This window comes from Alternaria rosae, assembly GCF_020736505.1.
Source record: "Alternaria rosae strain MPI-PUGE-AT-0040 chromosome Unknown BKA58scaffold_5, whole genome shotgun sequence".
Classification (NCBI taxonomy): domain Eukaryota; kingdom Fungi; phylum Ascomycota; class Dothideomycetes; order Pleosporales; family Pleosporaceae; genus Alternaria; species Alternaria rosae.
Window position 1 is genome coordinate 544,617 of NW_025763574.1, and position 24,640 is coordinate 569,256.

Below are 24,640 nucleotides of genomic sequence, written 5' to 3' on the forward strand. Positions count from 1 at the left end.
AGATATTATAGTTATTCTTAGTAGATTTTGTTCTTTTTAAGTAGTTAATAGTTCTTAATAGTAGTAGTGTTTAAGATATAGTAATTAATATAAAAGTGTAGTCTACTACTAGATTTCTTAATAAAGATAATAGAAGAGGTAACTAGAGAGAAGCTTACGTAAATAAATTTCTTTAATAGGTAATCTTTAAAGTACTTATATATTACTTTAAGTTTATTCTAAGACATACTATATAGTAGACTAAATCTAAACTATTTACTAAGTATTAGTTTAATCTTATAGTTATAAGGCTATTATATAGATAGCTCATTAGACTCTTCTTATAAAAAGACGTCTATTAGGTTATAATACTTCTAAGAGACTTTTATAAGTAGATTAGTATACTTTTTCTTAGTTAGTGCCTTATCAATATTAGTAATGCTAATAGTATAGATTTTATAGCCTTTTTTGCGTGCTAGGCTTATAAATAGAGTAGCACCTATATAGTAGATATTAAGTTCTAGCTATAACTTTAATAAGTTATTCTACTTATCTATTAACTAGGTACTATTAGATCTGGGTATAAGTTTAAGTATAAGTTTATTTAACTAGTACTTTATCTTAGGTAGCTAGTAGTTACACTATTATTATAGTATATACTTAAGTTTTAAGTTTTAAGAGTAGGCTTTATTATACTTACTACTACTTTACTATACCTTAGAAGAGAGAATAGAGGTTTTAGTATTTCTAAGGCAACGTTCTTTATATTATTAAGTAGTAAAGATTAGTTTTTTCTTATTATAGTCTAGGTTTACTTAGTACTTATTTATCTAGAGTTAGCTAAGTATTAAATTATAATAGTAGTGTTTATAATGTAGAGTTATATAGATTTATGATAATTATTATATTATAGCTTTAAAGTAATAGTATAAGATATCTCTCTACTATTAAGTATAGTTCTAGTAAATCTAGTTAAGTAAATAATATAAAGTAGTAGGTCTTAATATAGTTTTAGATTACGCGTAAAATCTCTATAAATATATCTAATACTAGTAGCTCTAGTATTAACTTAGACTTTAAAGTTACTCTTAACACTATCTTATTAAACTATATAAGATATTATAATATAATATTTCTAGGTATTAGTTTAAGATTTAGACTAGAGTTTAGTAGAGATTTAGTAGGTGTATAGTTCTAGAAAGTAATTTATTCTTAGAATAAGGCTTTTCTCTTCTAAAATTAGTTATAAGAACGTTATTCTTAGAATTATAAATTTTATAGAGATTCTAATAAGATAGAACTAGTAGACTAGGTATAGTTATAGTTACGCGCGCTATAGAATTAGATATACTAAGTAGGTAGAGAAGTGCTATAATCTTTAGAGATATAACCTTTCTAGTTATACTTAAAGTAGTAGTTTTTCTTAATTTTCTTCTATTATTTAGAGAAACTAGTAGAGGTATATACTAACGCGTCTATCTCTATTACGTTAAGGTAAGTTATAGAGTAGCGTTATAGGTATTCTAGTAGAAAATAAAAGTTATTATTATATATAGATATTAGGTTAGCGTAATTATTAAGGTTGCTAAGTAAGACTTCTCTAACTATTATATATTAAAGTTTATAGAACAGAGAGTTTTAGAAAGACATAATTAGACTAATCTTATTTAACCTAGTATTAGTAGCTAGTTATTAGAATTTAGTAAAGTAAGAAGTAAAGCTACGCTTTTCTTAATAAAATCTACTTAATTAACTAAAAGCTATTGGCTTCTTATTTAGATCTCTATAGGTAGCTTTAAAAAAGGTAATAAGCTAGTCTATATTATAAATATTCTTATCTATAAGTAGATTAATAAGAGCTACTATATTCTTCTTAAGTCTAGAGTAAGCGTATAGTAAGTAGAATCTTTTATTTAGGTATTAGTCTACGTTTCTCTTAAGCTTATACCTAAGCTTATAAATAAAGGTAAAAAGGTTTTTTTATTAGCTATTAAATAGAGGTAGGTTAAGTAGATAGTTAGTTTAGAGAAAGTTCTTTAGGTTTACATTAAATAGCGTTTTAAAATTTAAGCTAATTCTAGATAGTTCTTCTAAATAAACTTAATCTTCTTTAGCGCTAGTTTAAGTAATAGCTAAAGTAGTAGTAGAAGTAGATCTAGTCTTAATAGACTTAAGCTCTTAGTAAAGCTCTAGAATTTATTAAAAGTATTAGTTTTCTTAGCTAGATTAGTAAGTAGTACTTTATTACGAGCTTTTAATATAGTAGAATTAGCTTAGATAGTATTTAGCTAACTTAGAATTAATTATAATACGTTAGATTACTCTTAAGTAGTTATAGTAGTATAATATAATATAATATTATAAAATACTAGAAGCACGTGTTAAGAGCTTATAAGACGTATTAATTATATCTATATATAATATTTAGTATAATATAAGATATTACATAAAGAATAGAGTAGAGTATAAAAGTAGTAAAAAATATAGCTAGAGCTATATATAGCGCTTAGGCCTTAGCTAGCTAATTAATAGATTTTAGGTAGTCTAGCGAGCTACCTAAAATTTGTGTGTTTAGGTGTTAGAGAAACTATAGTAGTTACTATAATATACTTACACTAGCGCTAGCTACCTAATATATTAGAACGTAGGCTTCTAATAGTAACGCGTTATTACGTAATTCTAAAAAAAGTATACTATAGGTTCTATCTCTTAGGCCTAGAGAGACTAGATTATTATTATCTTTAGTTATTCTATAATAACTCTTTTCTATATAAATTACTAGACAAACTCTATAAACTACTACTTTAGTCTATCTTACCTTAGTATAGACTAAGCTTAGAGAAGTATAGCCTAACTCTTTGTAATAAAGTTATTATTATAGTGTACTCTTAGTAATATTTAAGATAGCTATAGTATATTATAGCTTAAGTATTATATCTTATTAAATAGCTTATAAAGTAAGCTATATATCTATTTTATTTAAAGTCTTTTTTACGTTGCTTAGTTAAGGTAGTATAGTGTGCTTAAAGTTTAGTTAGGTCTTAGTAAAAAGGTTCTACTCGCTTAAAGGTCCTACTCGCTTATCACCTACGTTAACGTGTTTTAGTGAAGTTTGAGTTTTGTAATAGTTTTGTAAATACTATTCGCGATATGCCTGCCTAAGAGCATCTTGTATATCTTCGTCGTGCACTCTGCTACGTGCAGAAGGTACGGGCATCCCTGGGTTCTTGCGTAGCTGTTCACGGTAGTGTGCCTGCTTTAGTTGCGTAGCCCAGAATGTGTCCGTTGTACGCCAACGCTCGCCCTCTGCGAAGACACGGGTACTGAATCGCACAACCTTTCCGATTTGGATCGCAGCTACGTGCATGAAGAAAAACCCGATGTCAGGAGGTGAGTAAGGCTCGTCGCTGATGGTTCTGATCACGATGCCGTCCTCGGTCACACCGCTTGGTTTTCCAAACAACATGCCCTTGGCTAGCTTGAGTTCTTCCATGTGAAGGTTAAGGTATGCGTGCGTTTCTTTGGCAAATTGCCCCAATGTGATAGGACTGTCATTCGCATTGTCGATGGTCAAAGCAGGCGGTGGCTTGTACCGTTCATGTTCTTCGTAACGTATATCCACTCTATTCAGGTACTCGCCGACGCACACCTCGTCAATACGGCTAAAAGGTGGGCTTGCGATGGACTCATTGGCCAGGTAATGTTCAAATAGAGGTACGTCAGTTGTCGAATCGCCAGGTCCCGTCCGGATTTTGATGTCGTCTAGAGGAGCCAAGACATTCCAGCGCAGTCGGTACAACAGGTCTTCACGAACGCGGTCTTGAAGACTAGTGCGCTTAGGCCTCGATGACATATTCGCGAGGTTCGGCGACGAGGGAATGCAGTTTTGTTGAAGCAGAAGCAAGGTGGGGGAAATGGCGTGCGGCGCAGCTCAATATCGACGATTACCCCTGTCGCTAGCGAAGCCGCTTGTGACCAACAGTCAGCTTGGCATCTCTACTTATATCGGACTCCGACCCTAATCTCAAAATGCCCATTGCTCCAGCCACTTCTTGACCACAATCGCATCTACAGCTTTACCGTCCCGTAATGTAGAGCTCACAGCTTCCGTTCTCCGCGTCTCTAATGCAGGCAACCCCATGCCTGATTCAGGTCGTAGACTCTGGTAGAAGTCCAGCAACTTGAGCCCCGGAACGCGCTCTGCATTCTCCTTCGTTTGTGGCATACGTGCCAGTTCATCGACCCAGTCGTTGTACTCTACGATCTCCATGTCATCTTCGTTGTTCTGAGTGTAGAAGCCTCGAATGACGGGGTATAGCTGATCCCAACTTGTAGTATGCGGATTGGCAAGATGATAGACTTGCACAGGCTCGGGTTCTGAGTACGTAGCGTTGGCGATGTCGACGACGGTTCCGGCTGCAACATTCATGGGCACCCAGTCTACTCGGTCCATATTACCGAGGGTGCGCGGCATCTTCTTCATCACCTTGCTCGTATGGACTATAGTTGGCAGCCATTCGTGACGGTTCCACGCTGCACCACCCGCGTTGGTGCTTGGTCCTGCAAGCTGTCCCGCGCGCACGATGGCCGTCTTGATGCCTAGGCGATGCGATGCAGTGGCCAAGATTTCAGCTGCGACATGTTTGGACTCGGCATAGCCCTGGGGTATCGTGATTGCGCCGTCAAAGAGCGTGGTGATGGATTCTGGTACGCTAGATCCGTCCTGCGCCACGCTGTCCCAGTTTCCTACACTGGCGATGGAAGAGATGAAGGTGATGGGTGTCTTGTAGTCGGAAGCCAGCGCAAACTTCACGACGCGGTAGGTGCCAGCTATGTGTGTGGCCTCATATGATTCGAGTGAAAGGTTGAAGTCGACAGACCAGGCAGAGTGAATGAACGATGTAGCAGTAGTGAGAAGCTGCCTGTATGTAGCGTCCGATAGCCCAAAGTTATCGACGCTGAAATCCGTCCTGAGAAACTCAGCCTTGCTGAAGTCTGTGTTCGGGCCGTGGTATGTGCTGAGAGTCTCCTTCTGTCGTGCCTCGGCGTTCTCCGAACGGTTCAAGCAGTATATTCTCTCGACCCCCGGATCTCGTAGCAGCTGCTCTAGAATGTGACTGCCCAAGCTCCCCGTTGAGCCGGTGAGAATCACAGTTTGTTTCGATGGACGAGGAGACGCAGTACTTGTGCTCTTTGGTCGAATCATATCTTTCGTGTACTTCCTAACCATAGCGCTGAGTTTCTCCTCACGGGTTGGTGGAGAAGCAACCCGCTCGGGCGACTTGTTCACGTTCTGGGACAATGCCGCAGCCAGTTGCTTGACCGTAGGATTACTGTACACCATCGATGCAGTCACACCAGCACCACGAACGGCTTTGTTGAGCGCGTTGGTAAGGGCGAGAACATCAAGAGAATCGACTCCCAGGCCGAAGATGTCGACATCGTCTGCCATATCGTCTTGGAACGAGGGAAGAGCGCGTGAGAAGACGGCATGGATCTTGCTCGCTAACGCAACGTCGCTATCAGCACCCTGATTCGGATCGCTCGAGTAACCTTCATCTGCGTAAAGGGCTTCAATCTCGTCTTTGAACGCCGCAACAGTCTGAAGGCGTATGATCGAGCCCTTGGCGGCGCGGATGAAAGGCTTCTGGTCTTTTGCAACGGCGATCTTGGTCTGGTAGATCCGAGCATGCGCAGGCGCTTCGCGATTTCCTTGCTCCACCATCGGCCAGATGTGATCGATCAAGGCAGAGGGGTCTTTTGTGCTCGTCTGCGACCAATCTGGTTCGATGAGTAGGCCGGCCTGGAACTTGCCTTGACCGACGACTAGGGCGCCCTTCACCCACGGGTGCGACTCGAGCAGCTTCTCCGTGAACACAGGGTTGAACTTTTCGCCATTACTCAAGACAATAATGTCATCTCTCCTTCCGCTATATTTCCACAGATAAGGCTTTGACGGATGGCGTCTGAACAAATCCTTGGTGCGCCATTCGTCTATCTCGGGGAAGGTATGGAAGATGGCCTGGTATCTCTTGTCTTTGGGTTTGATGACTAGTTCGTACAAGTCGTCACCAGCAGGTTCCATGACGACACCGGCAGCGGCACCCCAATGAAAATATCCCCATTCTTCTGGCGCGGACGGAAGGAGAGTGGTTGTCAGAAAGGCTTCCGTACTGCCAATGACGGTGATCAAATTCGTGACTCGACAGATCTTGTCACCACTCTCTGAAGCGAGAGGAGCCCCGCCAAAGAAGACATACTCCAGCTTACCCATAGCCTCGATACCTTTGGGTGTTGCAGCGATATCTTCCAATACAGACGGTGGAAAGATACCGGACGTAGGCTTTACCGCTTCGATCACATCAATGACCAAGCCGGCACTCAACAGCTTCTCCGATGGTAGCCGTACGATGGTGCCACGGCACATGAGAGATTTCAGGCCAGTGATGATACCCATGGCGTGAAAGAAGGGAACAGCGGCAAGCATGGGCCGTGGATCTGCCAGGAAAGCCTTGCTGGTCTGCTCTCTGCCATCTTCTGGACTAAGGTGCGCCTGCTCGTACGCAGTATTCAGACCACTGACAGTCAAACGAATGGGCTTCGGGAGACCTAAAGCTGTTGTCAGCGGGAATGAACTATATGAAGAGACAAATCGATCGGGGAACGTAATACATACCCGTGGAACCCGAAGTGTGCAAGATCAAGCTATGCGCTGTCACGTCACGATTTTGTCTGCCAGGGTAGTGTTCCGTAGGAAAGCTCGGATCAAGCATCTCTTGAGAAGTGGGCGCTTCGTAAACTTTGAGACTAGGTACTGCCTTCTTGATCGCTTCGACCTGCGGCATGGTATCGACTGTAGTCAAGAAGATGGTGCAGTCTGTCTTCTCTACCAGTGACTTCTGACCTTCGAGCGAGTTTCGGGGCGAAGTGAATAGCGGAACGTATCCCGTCTTCAAACACGCAGCTAATACCACAAGATACCGTAGATCGTTCGCGCTATGCAACAGGTTAGTATGTGAAATCGGTAATGGCAATGCTGAAAGGTTGCCCACTCACCCCATGTAGCCCATCGTCTTGCCCACGTGTTCTGCAACACCACATGTTCGCTCAATCCATCGCGACATGTTGTTTACTGAACGCGCAAGATCAGCAAACGTGAAGTGGTGCCATCCTTCGTCCAGGCTGCGAGTTGAGCGCGGCACTATCGCCCAGGTTGAGTTGGGTACGGACTCAGCCGCCGAGTCGATGTAATCGGGCACGGTGTTTTGCTGTTCTCGTGTATGCTGCTTTTGCTGTGTTGCTGCCATCCTTGCTATCGTATATGGATGCCGAAGTTCTTCTGGTGCAAAGTATTTGGCGTCGCTCTCGGACGCAGTCGGAAGGGCAGCGATGAGTGAGAAAGTGCGTTTTGAGTATTAGTAGATTTGAGTGATAATTCGGATAGCTTGGAGCGGTATCAGCTGTGTGGCGAGGCGTTCGAGTTCTAGGTGAAGTTGAGGCTTTGTTTGCTGAGGGACTAGGAGCTAGATATACTTTGGCTGGCGCTAACCGGCGAGATCGAGAGTTTACGCCAGCGTAGAGCACAACCTTACAAAATGCCGTCATGTTTCATCGGGTACGTGACTGTTGCCATGCCGATTCTTCTCCGAAGCATTTTGGTGGAGCATGAGGCATAAAAGTTGCACACCACGCTGCAGTTGGCCAGCTCGTACGAATAATCGACGGAGGGTCGGCTTAGTGTTGTTGATGGCTGCTGATTTATTCTAAGCCTTGACAGTGAATCAGTCTTCAATTTGATAGGGAACGCGTCATCGCGATAGATTGACATCAGTTGTAGTGTGCGAAGTTGTGGTGTATGGATGACGCAGTCATGGAGATCCCTGCGCATATCACCTCGGCCGAGCGAGCATTCTGGTTACTGAGCGCGCCATCAATGTTGGACACTGGCGGCACCCACTCAACACACGGGCACATACACATAAGCCTCGATAAGGCGCGGCCCGTCCAGCGCCACGAAGCTTAGCCCCCGTGTACGATGTCACCAGACCGCTCTGCCGCATGATTGTTTGACACACCCAATGGCATACTTGATAGACAGCAGATGCACCTAATGTCCCGTCCGACACACCGCTGTGCTTCAACAAGCTTGCCTACTCATGCTTCATCAATTTCGTGTTTTACATTGGATCGCACCCCGCGAAGCGCAAGTGATTGATGATAGTGTTTGTGAACAAACGGTTGCACTACGTATGGTATCAAGTAGTCGGGTATCAAATACAGCATCGAATGCCGCCGCCTTCTGCATCACCTCATCCTGCAGCAGGTGCAACCCTTGGCGTTTCCTTTTCCTTCTCTCGCCTCTGCGAACCCTTCCTACGTCTTCGCTCCGGCTTGTACACATCGTTGAAGTTGATGTTGACAGCCAGCATCTTCAATTCACCGTCAGGCGAATGTACCAAATCTCCGAGCAAGATGCTGATTCTTGCTCGGAAGTCTTCCGTCAACTGACTCAAACGCTTTTGTAGCGCTGGCAGAACATCATCTTCGGCCGAGCCAGTCATGCCGATCTTGAGGAGCGGGGGTGGGAAAGACGATTCGTCCTGGCGAGAAGCCGCGCGAGAGTGCGAGGGAGCGAAGGGATCTGACGATGAGCGGTCCTTCTCGGAGAGTCCCCACCGACCTGCTGCTGTACGTGTTTCGATCTTGGCAACGTGCTCCTGTCGGCGCGTGAACTCAGCGACCGAGAATGAGTACAAGCCATCCACCGCATCCTTGTATGCCAGCATCGTCTTCAGCAATTCATGGAGCTGCCCAGTGAAGTCGATACTGGAGCTTCCCAGAAGACCTTTGCGCGTGATGTTGTTGAGGTATATCGCATGAGCTTCGATCATGTCGTCCAGCGTGCTCTCCGGCTTGTTGAGCGCTCTCTGTAGATCGATCCATGATGACTCTATGACTTCGAAGAGGATGTAGTGTTGCAACTGGTTGACAAAATGAACCATCTCAGCCATTGCGCAGCGTGCTTTCTTCCAATCCGCGCCGAGTTTATCTGCTACGGTGCCGAGAACACCACGCGCACCAGTCATGCATCTGCGCCATGTTGAACCAAGAGCGAACTCGACGCGCTTGACGCGCCATAGGAAGTTGAAAACTTTGAGGTATTGCTTGGAACCGAATGGCGTGACAATGACATCGACAGGCGCATCAATCTTATATTCCAGCGTAAAGACATCCCATCCAATCTCGCCATGTGATAGCTCCAACATGCGTGAGTCAAGGCGGCGCAGTACATCTGAGGTGTCAAATTGGGCGTTGGAGTTGCGAACGGCATGTTCGAGTTGGGCAGTGAGCGTGTGGCGGTACTGCGTGTTGGCCGGTCGATCGAGGTTGGAGGACAGCGACTCCATCAAGACTGCAATAAAGTCGCCAGCGCCTAGCAGCATATACTGCTTGAGGGCCTGAAGATGGTCGAACAGCTTGAACTTGTTCCCCATCAGGTCAATGAGACGAGCCATGGTGGTCTTGTAGGCATCGCCAATGGAGCGCTCAAGATTCGCAGTGTCGCCGTACTGCAACTCCTTGGAGGCTTCCTTGGAGTATGTGTCGACCCATGCTGCATCTCCGCACCCATAGCGAATGAAATTGAGGGTCTTGCCAATGAGGAAGACCTTCTTGGCAAAGTCGTCGGTAACGATTGTCGGGATCATCTTGTCATTCAGTCTGTATTTGTCTTCCCAGACGCTCGTAGCGCCACCTTTTCCCTCGTTGCCGTTCGCCTCGAGAATGTCATCTTCACTCTGTTCCGAGACGAAGAATTCGCCAAAGGGATCTGCGAGCTCGCCGTCGTATACCCATTGCCGGAGCATGTCGTAGAAGGGTCGAGTGACATCGGAGAGAAGGCGTTCGGCAAAATTCATGACGTAAGGGTCGCCGTGGTTGAGGGAGAAGGAATGTATGAGGGCAATCAGCTCGCCGCCCTTCTTGCGCTTTGACTCTTCGACCATCAGGCTCATCAAGCGCAAACCCATGGTGGGTTCCCGTATCCAGATGACGCATCGCTTGAGGGTAACACCGGCTTTGCTGACGCCCTGGGGTGTTGATGCCTCGTTCAGCTGTGCCAGCGCTCTTTTGATTTGTCCCTCCAAAGTCGCAACCAGGCCCAGATATGCTCTCAGCTCCTTGGCTAAAGCAGCGCGGAAACTCTGCTCAATCAGACCGCCATCGCTCGCCTCGACGAATTCGGCCAAGCCTTTGTATAGTATGGCGGGTTCCGCGAGGGTGTGCAAGAGGCTGACGATGGGTACCGGGAGGGTTGTAGGAAGCTTGAGGGCGGTCGACGAGGGGAATGCGAGGTTCGACGAGGAATAGCCCTGGAGTGTGAACGGTAGCTCTCGCAGCAAAGTCGGCTCTGAGGGCCCCGTCTCTGCCTTTTCCACATGTCCACCGTTTGCTTGCTGCTGCTCCTTGGCGGTGTCAGGCCGTCTTCGCTTCTCTGGCTTTTCGGCTATGGAAGCTGGTCGTGTGGATGTAGGTGCCTTTGGTGAGCCGGCGTTGACAGGCAATTGGGCGAGGCCAGGCTTTGCAAAGGCGTCTTGGATGGCGTGGGATGAGGCTGCCACGCTCTGGCGCTTGGAAGGCGTCGTCGGTTCGCGGGAGAAACTGCGGGTATCCTGAACGGGCGGCGGCTCGTGGGGTGCTTCGGCGTTGTCGGACAGGTTGTAGAGAAAGTAGAGCATGCGCCATTTCTGGTCGAGGACGCTTTGTGTCTCCAGGCGCGAGAGAAGATTGTGTAGACGCGCGCTCTTGCGCTGGTCATTGTTGGGACCCGAGACTATCACATATTAGACTACTAGTCGCAATCCCTCGATATACTCACCCTTGCGGTCTATGAGGCTGGCGATGTGCTGGACGTCGGGAACGAGTGAAGCATCGCCCGCAGTCGTGAGCTCGTCGAGGGCAAACTCGTAGGCATCTTCAAAGCGCTGGTTGGCCTCTTCTTCGTTCTCGTTGGGGTCTTCGGGCACGATGCGGACCAGCAGCTCGTTCAACGCGTGTTCGACGCGCTCGCGGTGTAGTGTGGCCATGTTGGCGCCCTGTTTAGTCGCGAGTCCACTGCTCTTGACCTCGGCGGGGTCGACGCCCGCCCGTGCGCGTCGCCCAACCTCGAGCCAACGCGTCACTCTGCACTTGTCACCACCAAGGTTGGCCAGAATTCGTGTACTATCCTATGACAAAATGAATAGAAGTTTACGTTGTCTTACAATTTACCTACTCGCCAAGTTATAATAGTGTGTATGCAGCAATTGCATGATGCGACACGGCTTTCGAGCCAACCTTGGTGTCACTCGTCACTCGTCACGTACACACCAAACGCCATACAGCCATGCGCCCCAATGCACGTTCGCAATCCAACCCAGCTCCATCGACGCGATACAGAATCACTCTGATTATCGAATCAGTGGGCTATGAGCAGTTCCTGTGAGTGCATCGTCAACCTGCCTGGCCCACACGCCAGGCTTCCAAGAGAGACACCTCCAATCATAGGGGAACATCCAACAATAGTCGTCATCATGGCTAGCATACATCGTTTGAAGCGCTAAGCGATCGATGAACATCACTTTGATGAGTATGACAACTCATTGAGCATAGCACTCACACCCGCAATCCGAACCGCTTTCGTCATCGTCGTCGTCGTCGTTTATGAAGACGATCATGTCCGACGTGCCCGGCGTTGCATCCAACAATGATATGGTCTATGCAAAGGATGATCAAGATTGATGTATGCGCAGATGACGTTAATGGCTTTCGGTGAGCCTATCTGCCTCCACGCTGAGCGCATTCAGTGTGGTGTGAACATGAATGTCCCGCCCGCTTGCTTGGCTCTGGCTGGGCAAGCCCGCGAGCTGAGCTGAGAGTCAAACAGGGCTGTCAGCGTGCCCATCGGATTAATATGCATCAAGCGCCCCATTTCCGCAGCCTACAGTCGTCCATCACGCATACACATATCATCACTAGCCAACCGTTACTATTGATACTTTGCTCGAGTCGGGCGATATGACAAGCGTTGTGCCCTTCTCTATAAGCGAAGAACTCTATGAAAAACTACATGCGGGCCCTGGAGCCTCCACGCTCAGCCGCGCACATACATCGAATACGCAGAAACACAAAGATTACTTCCCAGGTATTCCACGAATCCCCTTGCCCAATGTGGGAAATCAGTCTCGAGTCCAAGATGAAATCTGCGCACACCTACAGAATGAGCTCATTACCGGCGAACTCAATAAGTTTTCCCCTTACCTCTGGCTTGTCGCAACCCAGGACAGCTCACACATATCGTCTCTGACGCACCAGATCGTACGTGGAAGGAACATTATCATAACCGAGAAACCAGATCTACATCTAACGTGGGTGTATGATCGCGTATATCTCAAGCCCATACCAAAGGTTCTTCTATCATACACATTCTGGACGATGTATCTTCTCGACAATGACAGCAGTTCATCCATTCTGTCGTCAAAGTCACAGGTTGTAGAAGCAGCAAAGGGATATCTGAGATCATATTCCTACCTTGTTCGTCACCGCTCCGACTTCTATGTCGCACGGGAAAAGGGCCTCATACCTCGACACACGCGCTACGCTGAACTCATAAGGTTTCTCCAGAGGTTTGAGACGATACCAGATAGTGATGTCTCGCCACGATATCACTTCGGCGAACTCCGAGTCGGAAGACTGAACTTCTGGTTCAAGGTCATCTTTCGGCGCTTCGCGTTCCAGAAGATCCATGCTGACTATACGACCTATTTTGCACGGTTCTATGGGCCGTTCCTGTTTGCGTTCTCTGTGCTGAGCATCGTCTTGAGTGCTATGCAGGTGTTGTTGCAAGCGAAGACAGCGGAGCCAAGTCTGGCTGGGACGGTTGTCCACGGGTTCTCAATCTCCGCGATGATCTTTGTCGCCGTTGTCGTCGCAGTATTCGTGGCCATGTTCATCTTACTTGCTATGAGGGAGATCTTGTTTGCTTGTGCGGACTTGAGGAGAAAGAAGGTCAAGAAAGCTTCACAGTGCTGATGTAATTCAGTTAGTATCGGAAGTAGCGCTCAGGCTCAGTAGCGACTACCCGTCGCTGAGAGCAAAATTGATGTGATTTGGACTCTGACCTTGGACCTATCACTGTCATTTTGATCCTTCTCTCATCGTTCGGAGCCGGTCGACACTCTCCTGCAAGTCTTTCTTCTTACCCGGCACGCCAATAGAGTCCTCGTTATACCCATCAAGTGCTCGTACATAGGCTTCTTCGGCTAGCGTGATCCATCCCATATCCTCATACACTTTTCCCAGATCTTCCAAGGTCTCCAAGACATATTTGTGCGTGGGCTCAGTCTGACTTTCCAGAGATTCAAGTGCTTGTCGAAGCCATGTAACAGCTTCTTCCAGTCGGCCATAGCGATGATACACGACACCCAGATCCCGAACCGCGAGCAGGGTCAAAACATGATCCGACCCTAGTTCCTTCTTGAAGTGTTCGAGCACGGTCTGGTGTAACACGTGCGCTTCGTCCAGCTTCCCGATCTGTTGGCCTGCCAAGCCAAGCTGGCGTTTGGTATCGAACGCTCGCATGGAATTAGGTTCAGTCCTCAAGTACCCAGCTAAGCATTGCGTGAAATAATCGTATGCTTCAATAGCTCTATTTTGAACCATGCACAGTCGACCAAGATCATACACAACCCTCAGACTAGGTACGGCGTCCTCTCCCTCTACTCGAGTCGTTATTTCGAGCCTCCATCTCAGGGCTGCTTCTGACTTCTCGTAATCTCCAAGTTCTCGATAGCATATGGCCTGGTTATGGATGTTGAGATGTGTTTTCGGGTGCTCCAAACCCAGTGCGTTTTGCAGGCCCGGTATGATGATCTCATATAGCGCGCTCGCAGCTTTATACTTTCCCCGATCGAATTCATGAAACGCGAGACCGACCATTGAGTCGAAGGCCGATAAGAGAAGGGGATCCGCTATCTTTATCATGCGGATCAGATGATCGATCACTGGTGTTAAGCGACGTGAGAGGACCCAGAAATCCTTGTGATGAGCCAAAGGTACAGCTCTACCGACCACTGTAATAGCCCGGTCAAGGTTTTCGTGCCATATATGGGTGTTTTGTCTCCCTTTTGACCATTCATGAACCACTGGGTGTATCGAAAAGCCACCGGACACACCTTTACTGCTCTCGACGAGCGAGAACTCGCGCAGAGCTTTAACAGCCCCAATGAAGATCGCTTCATTGCTTGCGATAGTGCTAAGCCAATCGAGTTGTCCAAATGGCTGATTCTCGGTCTTGTCTTCCGTCACACCTCGTTGGGAAGTATTCCACAATTGCAGACTACTTTGCACTACACCAAGTCCATTCGTGTTGTCCATAGCTGATTGAAATAGGCCCCACCACACATCAAAACTGTCTAGAAACGCCCAAAGCATTAGCAGTTTGCCGGCAAATGAATCTCGAGTCTCTACAGCCGCGAGAGACATCTCCCAGCTTGATGATATCGACCCATGCTCGTACGTAAAGGGGTCCTCTTGATCTAAGAGAAGACTGGACTTGCGATTGTAGTGCTCGAGGTACTTTGCAGCCGAGATTCCTGCTTCGTTGATATAAGCTCCAGCATGGGATAGTGCCAGCGGCAAGCCGTGGAGCTTTTTAATGATGTCTCGAAAGCCTTCGTGATACATGTCAGCGCGTTCAGTGTCGATGTGAAACATTAGCCTCTGACCTGTCTCATTCGCTGGTCGTCCTGAAGCCCGACTGATAAGGTCCAACCCTTCATCTTCATCCATTTCCTTCACATTGATTCCAGCCCCTAGACGACACAGTCTTGATAGTCTTGTCGTAATTAGTATATGTCCGCGGTTGACAGATGGTATGTATTTTCGGATGTCGTATGACGCGTCACTACCTTCTTGTAGCCCCACGACAGCCTTCATTTGAGAATCAACATTGTCGATTATCAATAGCCATTTGGTATTGGTCTTTTGCTCACACCATTTCATTACTGCGTCGATTGCCTGCTCGAGTCCAACATTACCTTTCTTGAGCTTTCCGGACGGGGTTAGGACTTGTGGGAGTGGGATCTGCTCGGCTAGCGCAGCCAAGCTAAGTCTTAGTTCAGCTTCTGTCCTGCCGTTAGTCCAGAATATTGCGGTGTATCTATCTTGACTCTGGACTGCGTAGTGTATCGCCAGCTGCGTCTTTCCTATGCCACCAAGACCTTGTAGAACGAGTACCTGTCTTCTTGGAATATCTGGTAGCTGCTCAAAGTACTCAGATATCTCCGTCAATGTTTTCGCTCTGCCAATAAATTGACCGCACAAGGTGGCATCTTTCAGCCGAAAAGGTACAGTGTATGTAAGACCCAGGTCTCGCTGCTTCGCTGTACTCTTCTCGAGGATGATCTTGAGACCTTCCTGTAGGTGTGACTTGAAAATACCGTAGTTTGGATCATGAGCTGATTCGAATCGCTGAAGCATTTTGTGATTGGTAGGTATAGGGACTGAGCGATGTCCATCGATGACGGCTGAGTTCTTCGTAACAACCTGTTCATCACAGTCAGCTACGTCAATCTGTCCATTTGCGCACTAGGAACGAGAGGCTACTAACTAAGAATAAAGGAATTCCACTGATACTGATGGGCTTGGTTTCGAAGAAATTGCAAATGAACACTGAACGAAAATGTGTCAAGAACGACTCATGCAGATCGAGTAATTCGTTAGAGCTTGGTGTAAGGAATTCGAGAAGAACCGAGCGTGATCCTAGCCAGTACGAAAAGTGCGATGACAGAGTCCCGAGGAGGGAGAACGTCGACCCTTTATGCGGTGTACCAAAAAAGAACACCGCCCCTGTGGACAAAGCTACCGAATGAAGACTCGCATTGTCGGTCTGCTCAGCAGCAAGTGTAAGTGCCTAACATCTGTTAGAAGAGGGGCAACAAGATGATTCTCGAGGCTGACCTTCTTAATGAGAATGCCGCCAAAGCTGTGCCCGATCAGAATTAGTGGTCGTTCCTGCTCCTGAGCTACGTTAGCACATCGCATCAATCTCGTCGGATACACCTACTATTGCATCAGCACGAAGGCTGCTGATCGATTCTAATAAGCTTTTTCCATAGTCTCTCAGACTTTGAATTGGGGAGTGTGCATCCCACCTTGTGTCATGATTCACCTGTGCAATTCTGCATTTGGGGAACTGGTGGGCAAGTATGTCACGAAGCCAATGCGTTCCCGTAGTTGCGTTGATCCAGGTTGTTTGGGGATTAGACCCAAGTCCATGCACTGCGATGATACTACACTGAAGTCTTAGTCATGTATTCATGAAGTCGCTGGATCGGCCACAAACTCTGCCGTGATTCCAGCGCGACTTAGCCCAAATTTGATCGGATCGAGAATAATCTCGACCTGAGCGGTCACAGCTCCTTCCTCCGCAGATTTGATCAGAATTTGGACCGGCGTCAACAGGATTGACCACAGCAACAATGTGGAAGTGATTGTAAAGAGCCATGCACACTGCACCAAAGTCGCTCGATGGTAGTTTGTGGCGGTGATGTAAAAAACGCTGATTGTGGCAAGCCAGCTGACCGTCAGGTTTCGCCAATAATGATCGATTGTCCACAGAGAAGCGATGAAGAGTCCAACTACAAGTATGGGTACGATAAGGATAGTGTGTGTGATCGTCGCACTAGCAACCGTGTCCAAGTCGTTAGCGGTCTGTTCTTGCGGCATAGGCATTGTTGTTTACCAAGGAAACCTTGTAGGTGTCTCGCAGGCGGCAGTCTAACTGATGTGGGCAGGCAGACACTAGCGTCTTAGCAGACAGCAGGACGTGCGGGGTATGCACTCTGTCATCGTTTACACAGCCTCATATACAAGCTGACACGCATCGACAAAAAGAAAGGTATGGGGTGTCTGTTGTGCACGACTAGTCTGGCACACCGCCGACCCGAGACAAAAAGAAATCTTTCCAAAAACATACAACAGCGGGGATTCGCTAGTGGTCACCCACCTAACTACTAATCCGCCGGTACAATGCTTGTATATGGCTGAGCGGACGGGAAGCCTAATTTTCATTGTCCTATGGTCGTATGTGAAAGCAAAAGGTGTTTTAGATGAAAATATAGTCAAAAAATACGGTTGAAGAAGCCCAGATGAACTAGACCCACACCCCGGCTATGAGTACCCTAAGCATCCTTAAGCATACTAGCAACACCAGCCCAAGTCTCCAACACAGTCGGGCGAATCTGGTTAGCCGGCAGCGTGAACCCGTAGGTGCCCTTATCCCTCAGCTCGTAGGTGTAAGAGTAAGTCGCATTGCCCGTGACGTCAGTGTAATCGGTCGAAGAACCAGTGGTGGCATAGAGAGTCGCGCAGCTGGGGCCAATGGTGTAAGCAGTACCGGAGACAGCGCGGATAGCGGACTGAGCACGGGTGGCGATGGAGCGGTGCTGTGCGTCGTTTTCGGCGCGGAGGTTGCAGTCATAGCCGTAGGGCCAGAGGATGTATTGGCCGTAGGAGCTGGGGTAGGGTCAATCAGAAGAACGTGAGTATGGAGGTATTGGATGCTTACTGCACGTCGAGGTAGAGACGGATACCGCGCGACGCCTTGAGCGAGTCGACTTGCGCCTTCAAGCCCCGGAGCTCGGGAGCGTCCCCAGCTGCCACGCCCTTGTATGTCTCTGAGCAAGGGTTTGTGGAAGCTCCGCCTGTGACTTCCCACTTGTAGGGCCAGTTACCTTGAAGAGGTGTTAGTGGTGTATCCATCGGTGAAGGTGAAAGTGGACATACGGTTGATATCACGGCCGACACAGCTGTTACCGCTTACAGTCTGCCTGTTCTTGCGCCAGAGACGGTCGGTTGTCTGGGAGTAGACGAAGCCATCTGGATTGACGATGGGCGTGATGTAAAAGTCGAACTTGTCGACAAGGGACTTGATGTTTGCGTCTGAGCCGTACTTGGTGAGCAATTGCCACGCGAAGTACCTGAGTGGTGTTAGCAGATAAATTCAGGGTCCCACAAAAGCAGACCTACTCGGTGGTCATGGAGGTAATCCACTCTCGTGCGTGAACGTTGCCGTGAATAATGACGGCAGGCTTGGAGCCCTTGCCACCGCTACCCCAGATATGGATACCAGTCAAGACCCGTCCCTGGACAGAGGTACCGACAGTGACGATCTCAGACTGGGCAGTATACCCGGCCTGTAGATCCCGGAGGAACTGGATGTGGTCGGCATATGGGTGGTATGCAGTGAACCAGCTTTCGCTAGGAACTGGATATGGTCAATGAATGACATCGCATGAACAAGGCTCTCTACAAACCAGCATATACGCTCATCTCTCCCTCCTCGGCAAGAGCTGCGCCGACATCCTCGTTCAGCACCTTGCTCTCAGCCACCAAAGCAGTCAAGGCATCGACATTTTCGGGTGAAACGACGACATCCAACTCCGCAGACGTGCCGGGGTTGAGGATGTGTGCAGCCAAGCTCTCGATGTCTGCCTTTACAGCATCGGTGCTGGCTACACGTAGTACCTTGAATCCATTGTAGTCAACCTTCTTGCCGGCCCTTGGGACTACAGTAGCAAGCGCCGTGGAGGAAAGAAGGAGCGCCGAGGTAAGGATTGTGGTCTTCATGATAGGCAATGAATGCGACGACAGTTGTGAAGTGCAGTGCGGTACAATGCTGCGGAGAGAGCCTGCTTTTAAGTCGTGCGACAGTCACACAAGACCATAAACCACCTTCCGATCCAGTATGTAGTACCGCGGACACAGCCCTTGTTGTTACCCCAAATCTCGCATCGATTAGGCAGGTACTCACCCCGTACTCCTGGCTGATCTCCTGCAAGCACGGGAGATGTACACTCGAAGGAGCTCAACGTAGATGATGCAAGCGCGGGAGCCTAGCAGTACAAGGAACTCGGAACTCCACATCAGGATCTGGACGGCGGTTTAATATACAGCATCACTTGGCATGTCCTCTGGACGACGTGGGTAGGAGAGTGTGATTGGTGCGGAGGCTTTGAGCTTGTCGCATTAGGCAGGTGCGGGTTTCGGAGACTACGCTGGCTTGTCTTGGCTACGAGATAGGCCAAATACAAAGTCTAGGCAATGCCAGGAACGTGATCACGTGGTGCTTGTTAGCATGTTGACGTGCTGCAGTTTGGCGAGTACCTTGGCGAAGCGAGTGCCTGGATGGGAAGGAGGATGGAGATTGACCAGCCTGGATGCGCCTCAATAACAACTTGCTCGTATGCGTGAAATACGAACAGCACCACGGCGTTTTCTCAGCGACTTGGAACACCCAGCTCTCTCAGCACATTCGCGTAGCCGATCCTCAACCACTTGTCCACATGCTCTTGTCCCGTTATCCATACGCTTCCTAGCATGCCTCCAGCATTCGCGCTCGCTCCCTCTGTGCTTCCCTTGCGACGTGGAACAACCACGAGACGATCGGCCCACATGATGACATTATGGGGAGGTGTTTCCTTTTCACATGTACCCATGAGCAAGCGGCACCGCGCAATGAGTGTCTTATACACATCAAGAACAGTCGAAGCGGCCGTATTCATGAATCCATGACTGAATTCATGGACAAAGAACTGGAAAGGTACCTTGTTCGATGCGTTGGTGAGAGAAGACATGATGTAGTCGAAAGCATGTGGCGGCCCTCTCAGACCCTGGAGGTGCTTGTGTATCCTGCTGCATCCACCCTTCTCCCCACAGTTAAAGATGACATAGAATTTTGGAAGTTTTCGTAACACTTCCAGCATGACCTCAAAGTCATCTAGGTCAAGAGCTTCGTGCTGACGTTTGTAGGAGTCCAGAGTCAACATGAGTAGTTGCGGCCGGTCGACGCAGAAGAGATTAAGTGCTAGGTCGTGCGTGCCGTTGAGCTGCGTGATAATGAGTCGCTCGTCTGGACAGAACATGTCGCTCCCAGGACCCCATTTTCGTGATTGGTCAAAGGCATGGTTCGTGGCGCCTACGGTGTGAGGTTTGGTTGCTAGTGCTGGGCAGATCCGAAACTCCATCTGGACAAGGTGTGAGTAAGGACTGGTGTGACTGTTACCGTTGCTGGACTAGCTTACCGGGTAGCCTTCGTACTCGAATTTGATAGTCTCATTAGGACCGTAAACAATTACACCTTCTGAGACGAGCTCGTCAAATGAGTCGGTTAACTTGGCCTCTGTGATGTCGTCCATGTTGAACGATGACTATGCGGTGAGGCGGTGGTGAGTCTGAAGCAGCGCGTTGAGTAACGAGGTGCTAGGCCTGTGCGCGAAGCCACGGAGTTAGTGGCGTATAGCCGAACTGAAGCAGAACACCACAAAAGAAAAGGAAGGAGAAGATGAAGTTTATGTAGCATTTATAGCTAACCCATCCAAAGAAAGACATGCAGCACCAAAAGATCTCGCCAACCAGAATTGAAAATGCCATCGTCGATTATAAAGTATATGCCCCTTTCCAAGATGCAGTCTCCCAACCGCAGAGATCAAGCAGTGTACATGGATGTGGGCGCAATGCCGGGGTATCGTGGTATCGTATGAATGAGGTAGAACTATGCCGTCTCAGGCTTGGCGGACAGTGGCCTCTCTACCAGGACATAGTCAGCACTGGTAGTTGATGTAGGAGTCGGTGTCTCTGGTAGCGCACCTGGCATGTTTTGGGACTTTGAGGCAAGGGGGCTGGCGGCCCCTTGTGACCGAGCTGCGTCTTGTTCGCGCTGGGTGTCGTTCTTGGCTGGGGGAGAGTTGCTCTTTGCCTGGTTGAGGCGCTCTTCAGCGGCCTTGAGCCTGGCCTCGAGGGCCTCGAGCTCCTTGGTCTGGGTCGTGACTGCTTGCTTCCTGCGCGCCTGTCAGCCGGCTCCGAGTAGCGGTGAAGAGGGCACGCCGTACTTCTCCAGAACGGTCTTGTCCAGGTTCGCGAGACCTTCGTCCAAGTTGAACAGGCTGTCAAGCTCCGACATGAAGTTGCGGGCTAAGGTGCTACAGGGCGTGGTCAGTCTCAGACAGGCGGGAGCTATGCTAGCGCCGGGAGAGCTCACGATTGGGGGCGGTTGTTTGGCTTCCAGCCTTGGTCTGGGTCCTCCATGGTGGCCGAGTGTGCAGGGTACGAGGAAGTCATGGTGATGGGATGGGGAGCAGCAGCGGGTTATGCAAGATGCAGGCGGCGTGGGGAGGCTCGGGGACGGTGGGTATATTTATGGGCTGGTACAAGAGTAGACAAATGGAGTCAAGTGGCTCAGCGGATCAAAGATGTTTCATGCAGCTCAGCCAGACCTGGGGTGGAAGGGAGGGAGCATAATATGGCGACCCTGGAATAGAGAGGGAAGGACGATTGCAATGTTAGGAAAAGGGGACGCCTATGGCCCAAGCTAATTTGGGCGTAGATCGGAGGTGGAGCTTGGAGGAGCGAGGGATAGTTTGAGCGCCGCAGCTCCCGAGTGCCCGACGAAGAATGGCCGATAGATACGATACGACACAGAGAGGAGTCGCAGACGTAGGTCCAGTGTACATGTCGGACGGCTATATAAAGCTATGTAAAGCTACCCCAAAATATCACAGTACATGAGAGGGCCCGCCGCCTGTCAGTTCTGGTTCTGGCCCCGCGCTCGCGTGAGGCGACGTGAGGCCGGACGCGCCTAATTGGCTCGAGCCAGGGGCGCCCGATGGAGGCTTCAGGCGGCTGGGCTGCGAAACCCCGACGACAATTTGCGACATTGCGACAATCTCCCTCGACACCACCAAGCCCCCGTCCATCTCGCATAATTTCCCCGCCCGACGCGCCCATCACGACTCTCGCATGCGATGCCCGTCTGCCTGCCGTAGCAGCTCTCCGCCCGCCCTCGCCCGCAGCCGTGGCTCCCCTTCCGCCCCAGGCCCATCGCCCTCGCGCTGCACACGCCTGGGGGATGAATACTAGCGGCTCCGCCTACACCAACCTCGAGTCGCTGCTGCTGTTCCAGTGCCTGCATGCCTATGGCGTAGCCCCCTCTGTCTTCGGGCGGATCTCCGACCTGCTGAAGAAGCACCCCGACGTGGCCGCGCACAAGTACTTCCAGGCCGGCCGCCTCAGCCCCGATGCGCTGCGCAACTTCTATCTGGAGCGTCTGAAGCGGGAGCTCGAGCACGAGCAGGGAGGCGACAGTGATGGCCCCAACGGGGAAGTCACAAATCCGGCCAAGAGAAAGAGGCATAGCCCGAGTCTGCCGACGGTGCAGGAGTCGCTGCAGCACCAGCACCTGATCCCGAAGCTCGTCACGAAGCTCTACGCGTCTTATCGATATGAGATCACGGAGCAAATCAGGGTAGAGGAGGAGCGCTACGAGAGACTGCAGCGCGACCTTCAGGGCATCGAGCGCGGAGAGTGGGACGACCAGCTGCGCGAGAGAGCAAGCGGCCGGACGCCGACATCGCGAAGCCCTACGCTGCCCAGGAAGTCGCCGCATCTCGCGCCGAAGACGTTGCCCCCGAATGCCAGCTCCACACCCGTCCAGAACGGCGCGCGTGGAGCGCCCGTCATCGCGCCTTCCCCAGATCCTACTCAACAGCCGGCATCCGCGCTACCACACCAGAACGGACACCCTTCGCCATCCCAGCGCAAGAAACCGCATCCATCCTCGGACGGGCGACGGACGCCTTCGACACCGCAGCCAAACCCAAACCAGCCGCATGCACCCTCGCGATTCCAGCAACCGCCGCAGCCTCACACCGCCTACAACTACCCCCAGAACATACAACCCCAACCAAGCTCGCACCAGAATGCCGGCCAACCTCCGCAGCCGCCGTCACCAGCGCTGGGATCTCCCGGGTCTCAGTTCCAGCCCCAGCCAGGCCAGAACTACGCCATGAACGGCGCGCCTCAGTATGGTCCACCAGGCTCCCAACCGCCATACCCTCCACACCAGCAGTTTCCTATGCAACAACCTCCAGGACCTCACTCTCCTGGAGTTCACCATGGGCAACAGCAGAGGCCGCATTATCCCCCTGCTGGTCACCAGGCCTACCACCCGCTGCAACCGCAGATGACCCAGCCACCGCCTCAAGCGGGCTTCATGCTTCCACCGTTCCAAGTTGCGCCTCAAGACCCCTCGCGCGTCCACCATCAACCCGCCGTGCCGCCGCATCACCCTCAGGTCTCCACGCCTGTGAGCAACCGGCAGCAATCCAGAACAAACATACAAACTCCCGGCACCGGCAGATCGGGCGCGCCGCAGATGCACCCCCTCGTCATTCAGGCGAGACAGTCTTTCTCCACGCCGATGAATGAGCGCTCTCCGCACAGCGCTCTAGCGACTCCGGTGTCAGCCAAGAGTCTTTGGAAACGATCGAGCTTTACTGGGACACCTGGAAGCTCTGCAAGCCCGCGCCCCGAAGTGCTTCCTCTCGACGATGTACCGCCGCTGATCCGGCCAAAACAGACACCCCCGAAGTCGAAGACGCAGCGAAAATCACGGACAAAAGGCAAAGGCAAAGACGCAGAGCAAGAGTCTGTAGTAGACGTCGAGACACCACAAAACTCTCAGCACCACGACCAAGAAGACGACTCTTTACTGGAGCCCGAGACTCGGTCTGGACGTTCACGGAGAAAAGCTCCTGCCAAACGAACAAGACCCGGTAGCATAGCCTCCTCTCGAGCAGGCGGCTCTGTACGAGACCGAAGTCGAAGCCGATCCATCCTCTCGCATACCGATACGGTAGCAGGTGACAATGAATCGCAAGCTGGGCGTCGCATCAAGTCAGAGCGCGGGACCTCGGCGGAACCGGCTGAAGAGGAAGGTTCTGTTGGAACACCATCATACATGTCCACACGACGTCGTGGAGCAGCTCCAGCCTCATCACTTTCATCACGCCGAAAACGGAATGCCCGTGAGGCCTCTCTCGAGGAGAATGAGGATGCGTCCTTCAGCACTCCAGGCCCACCCAAGACACTGGTCGCGCCACGGAACTTCGCCCGCATGACGGCACCCATGATGTACGATATCAACTCGCACAAACATGCCTCAACATTCAACACCGCCGTGCGCGCAAAAGATGCTGAGGGTTATTACGACATCATCAAGCGCCCTACAGATCTCTCTTCCATCAAGAAAGCTATTGCAACAGGCTCAAAGCAAGTTGCCGCAGCTGCAGCCGCGTCGGACAACCCCACAGGTAGTCCTGGCGGTGTCATGGGAGGCGTTGTCGAGCTGCCTATGACGGCCGATAATGTCCCGCCAAAGGCTATAGTCAACGCTGCGCAATTGGAGAAGGAGCTTATGCGTATGTTTGTCAACGCAGTCATGTTCAATCCAGGAGAAGATGGTGTGGTAAACGATGCGAGGGACATGTTCCAAACCGTTCAAGGACTTGTCAGTACTTGGAGGGATGTGGAGAGGGACAGTGGGCGCGCGGGCAACGAGGGTACACCAACGGTTGAAGAAGAGGACATGCCCACCGCGAGCAAACGAAGGAAAATATAGTTTAATCCTCGAACGGCTATGCATGATTGATCACAGCATGGGAAGGAGTTCGCGGTCATTTGAAGTATATATTGATACCATGCCACGACACTGCTGCGGCAGTCTACCACTTTTAGAATTGAACATTGCCCATTTTAATCATTTCCACCATTCATGCATGTCAACAAG

General features: G+C 49.8%; 9 protein-coding genes across 9 annotated transcripts; 2 read left to right on the plus strand and 7 right to left on the minus strand.

Moving 5' to 3' along the window:
* Window positions 1-2,859: 2,859 nt before the first annotated feature.
* Window positions 2,860-3,917, minus strand: BKA58DRAFT_171295 (uncharacterized protein). The gene has a single exon (XM_046165176.1). The coding sequence runs from the start codon at window positions 3,830-3,832 to the stop codon at window positions 3,119-3,121; it is 714 nt and encodes a 237-aa protein (XP_046024953.1). The 5' UTR covers window positions 3,833-3,917; the 3' UTR covers window positions 2,860-3,118.
* BKA58DRAFT_171294 (uncharacterized protein) lies at window positions 3,918-7,426 on the minus strand. The gene is made up of 3 exons (XM_046165175.1): window positions 7,036-7,426; window positions 6,656-6,975; window positions 3,918-6,588 (listed from the first exon to the last, which is right to left on the minus strand). The coding sequence occupies exons 1-3, from the start codon at window positions 7,284-7,286 to the stop codon at window positions 4,004-4,006; spliced, it is 3,156 nt and encodes a 1,051-aa protein (XP_046024954.1). The 5' UTR covers window positions 7,287-7,426; the 3' UTR covers window positions 3,918-4,003.
* A 651-nt stretch (window positions 7,427-8,077) lies between these two features.
* On the minus strand, window positions 8,078-11,244 carry BKA58DRAFT_171292 (Spc98 family-domain-containing protein). Its single transcript, XM_046165174.1, has 2 exons — window positions 10,856-11,244; window positions 8,078-10,810 (listed from the first exon to the last, which is right to left on the minus strand). Exons 1-2 carry the CDS (start codon window positions 11,061-11,063, stop codon window positions 8,289-8,291), a joined length of 2,730 nt encoding a protein of 909 aa, XP_046024955.1. The 5' UTR covers window positions 11,064-11,244; the 3' UTR covers window positions 8,078-8,288.
* A 746-nt stretch (window positions 11,245-11,990) lies between these two features.
* Window positions 11,991-13,099, plus strand: BKA58DRAFT_171311 (uncharacterized protein). The gene has a single exon (XM_046165179.1). The coding sequence runs from the start codon at window positions 12,034-12,036 to the stop codon at window positions 13,045-13,047; it is 1,014 nt and encodes a 337-aa protein (XP_046024956.1). The 5' UTR covers window positions 11,991-12,033; the 3' UTR covers window positions 13,048-13,099.
* BKA58DRAFT_171402 (P-loop containing nucleoside triphosphate hydrolase protein) lies at window positions 13,100-15,764 on the minus strand. The gene is made up of 3 exons (XM_046165180.1): window positions 15,626-15,764; window positions 14,742-15,561; window positions 13,100-14,687 (listed from the first exon to the last, which is right to left on the minus strand). Exons 2-3 carry the CDS (start codon window positions 15,493-15,495, stop codon window positions 13,153-13,155), a joined length of 2,289 nt encoding a protein of 762 aa, XP_046024957.1. The 5' UTR covers window positions 15,496-15,561; window positions 15,626-15,764; the 3' UTR covers window positions 13,100-13,152.
* Window positions 15,765-17,108: 1,344 nt separating this feature from the next.
* BKA58DRAFT_171308 (uncharacterized protein) lies at window positions 17,109-18,810 on the minus strand. Its single transcript, XM_046165178.1, has 5 exons — window positions 18,333-18,810; window positions 18,046-18,283; window positions 17,803-17,996; window positions 17,585-17,750; window positions 17,109-17,532 (listed from the first exon to the last, which is right to left on the minus strand). Exons 1-5 carry the CDS (start codon window positions 18,643-18,645, stop codon window positions 17,199-17,201), a joined length of 1,245 nt encoding a protein of 414 aa, XP_046024958.1. The 5' UTR covers window positions 18,646-18,810; the 3' UTR covers window positions 17,109-17,198.
* Window position 18,811: 1 nt separating this feature from the next.
* BKA58DRAFT_171307 (uncharacterized protein) lies at window positions 18,812-20,342 on the minus strand. Its single transcript, XM_046165177.1, has 2 exons — window positions 20,100-20,342; window positions 18,812-20,042 (listed from the first exon to the last, which is right to left on the minus strand). Exons 1-2 carry the CDS (start codon window positions 20,211-20,213, stop codon window positions 19,296-19,298), a joined length of 861 nt encoding a protein of 286 aa, XP_046024959.1. The 5' UTR covers window positions 20,214-20,342; the 3' UTR covers window positions 18,812-19,295.
* A 27-nt stretch (window positions 20,343-20,369) lies between these two features.
* On the minus strand, window positions 20,370-21,608 carry BKA58DRAFT_420728 (uncharacterized protein). Its single transcript, XM_046172748.1, has 3 exons — window positions 21,056-21,608; window positions 20,907-20,996; window positions 20,370-20,855 (listed from the first exon to the last, which is right to left on the minus strand). The coding sequence occupies exons 1-3, from the start codon at window positions 21,133-21,135 to the stop codon at window positions 20,570-20,572; spliced, it is 456 nt and encodes a 151-aa protein (XP_046024960.1). The 5' UTR covers window positions 21,136-21,608; the 3' UTR covers window positions 20,370-20,569.
* BKA58DRAFT_384432 (Bromodomain-containing protein) lies at window positions 21,591-24,610 on the plus strand. The gene has a single exon (XM_046170263.1). It carries the CDS (start codon window positions 21,680-21,682, stop codon window positions 24,470-24,472), a length of 2,793 nt encoding a protein of 930 aa, XP_046024961.1. The 5' UTR covers window positions 21,591-21,679; the 3' UTR covers window positions 24,473-24,610.
* Window positions 24,611-24,640: the final 30 nt, after the last annotated feature.

Excerpts from the sequence above, each read along its gene's own strand:
- BKA58DRAFT_384432 (XM_046170263.1), top strand. The coding sequence starts at position 21,680 with ATGGAGGCTTCAGGCGGCTGGGCTGCGAAACCCCGACGACAATTTGCG.
- BKA58DRAFT_171292 (XM_046165174.1), bottom strand. The coding sequence starts at position 11,063 with ATGGCCACACTACACCGCGAGCGCGTCGAACACGCGTTGAACGAGCTG. Across the intron at positions 10,811-10,855 it reads CAGCCTCATAGACCGCAAGG|TCTCGGGTCCCAACAATGAC; the intron begins GTGAGTATATCG and ends AATATGTGATAG.
- BKA58DRAFT_171295 (XM_046165176.1), bottom strand. The coding sequence starts at position 3,832 with ATGTCATCGAGGCCTAAGCGCACTAGTCTTCAAGACCGCGTTCGTGAA.
- BKA58DRAFT_171308 (XM_046165178.1), bottom strand. The coding sequence starts at position 18,645 with ATGAAGACCACAATCCTTACCTCGGCGCTCCTTCTTTCCTCCACGGCG. Across the intron at positions 17,751-17,802 it reads TGTCGGCCGTGATATCAACC|GTAACTGGCCCTACAAGTGG; the intron begins GTATGTCCACTT and ends CACCTCTTCAAG. Across the intron at positions 17,533-17,584 it reads CGTCTCTACCTCGACGTGCA|CTCCTACGGCCAATACATCC; the intron begins GTAAGCATCCAA and ends ACCCTACCCCAG.
- BKA58DRAFT_171402 (XM_046165180.1), bottom strand. The coding sequence starts at position 15,495 with ATGCTTCAGCGATTCGAATCAGCTCATGATCCAAACTACGGTATTTTC. Across the intron at positions 14,688-14,741 it reads ACGACCAGCGAATGAGACAG|GCTTTCGAGACATCATTAAA; the intron begins GTCAGAGGCTAA and ends TGTATCACGAAG.
- BKA58DRAFT_171307 (XM_046165177.1), bottom strand. The coding sequence starts at position 20,213 with ATGGACGACATCACAGAGGCCAAGTTAACCGACTCATTTGACGAGCTC. Across the intron at positions 20,043-20,099 it reads TCGAGTACGAAGGCTACCCG|ATGGAGTTTCGGATCTGCCC; the intron begins GTAAGCTAGTCC and ends CACCTTGTCCAG.
- BKA58DRAFT_171311 (XM_046165179.1), top strand. The coding sequence starts at position 12,034 with ATGACAAGCGTTGTGCCCTTCTCTATAAGCGAAGAACTCTATGAAAAA.
- BKA58DRAFT_420728 (XM_046172748.1), bottom strand. The coding sequence starts at position 21,135 with ATGACTTCCTCGTACCCTGCACACTCGGCCACCATGGAGGACCCAGAC. Across the intron at positions 20,997-21,055 it reads CCAAACAACCGCCCCCAATC|CACCTTAGCCCGCAACTTCA; the intron begins GTGAGCTCTCCC and ends CACGCCCTGTAG. Across the intron at positions 20,856-20,906 it reads GACAAGACCGTTCTGGAGAA|GAAGCAAGCAGTCACGACCC; the intron begins GTACGGCGTGCC and ends ACAGGCGCGCAG.
- BKA58DRAFT_171294 (XM_046165175.1), bottom strand. The coding sequence starts at position 7,286 with ATGGCAGCAACACAGCAAAAGCAGCATACACGAGAACAGCAAAACACC. Across the intron at positions 6,976-7,035 it reads AAGACGATGGGCTACATGGG|CGCGAACGATCTACGGTATC; the intron begins GTGAGTGGGCAA and ends CCTGTTGCATAG. Across the intron at positions 6,589-6,655 it reads GCACACTTCGGGTTCCACGG|GTCTCCCGAAGCCCATTCGT; the intron begins GTATGTATTACG and ends CAACAGCTTTAG.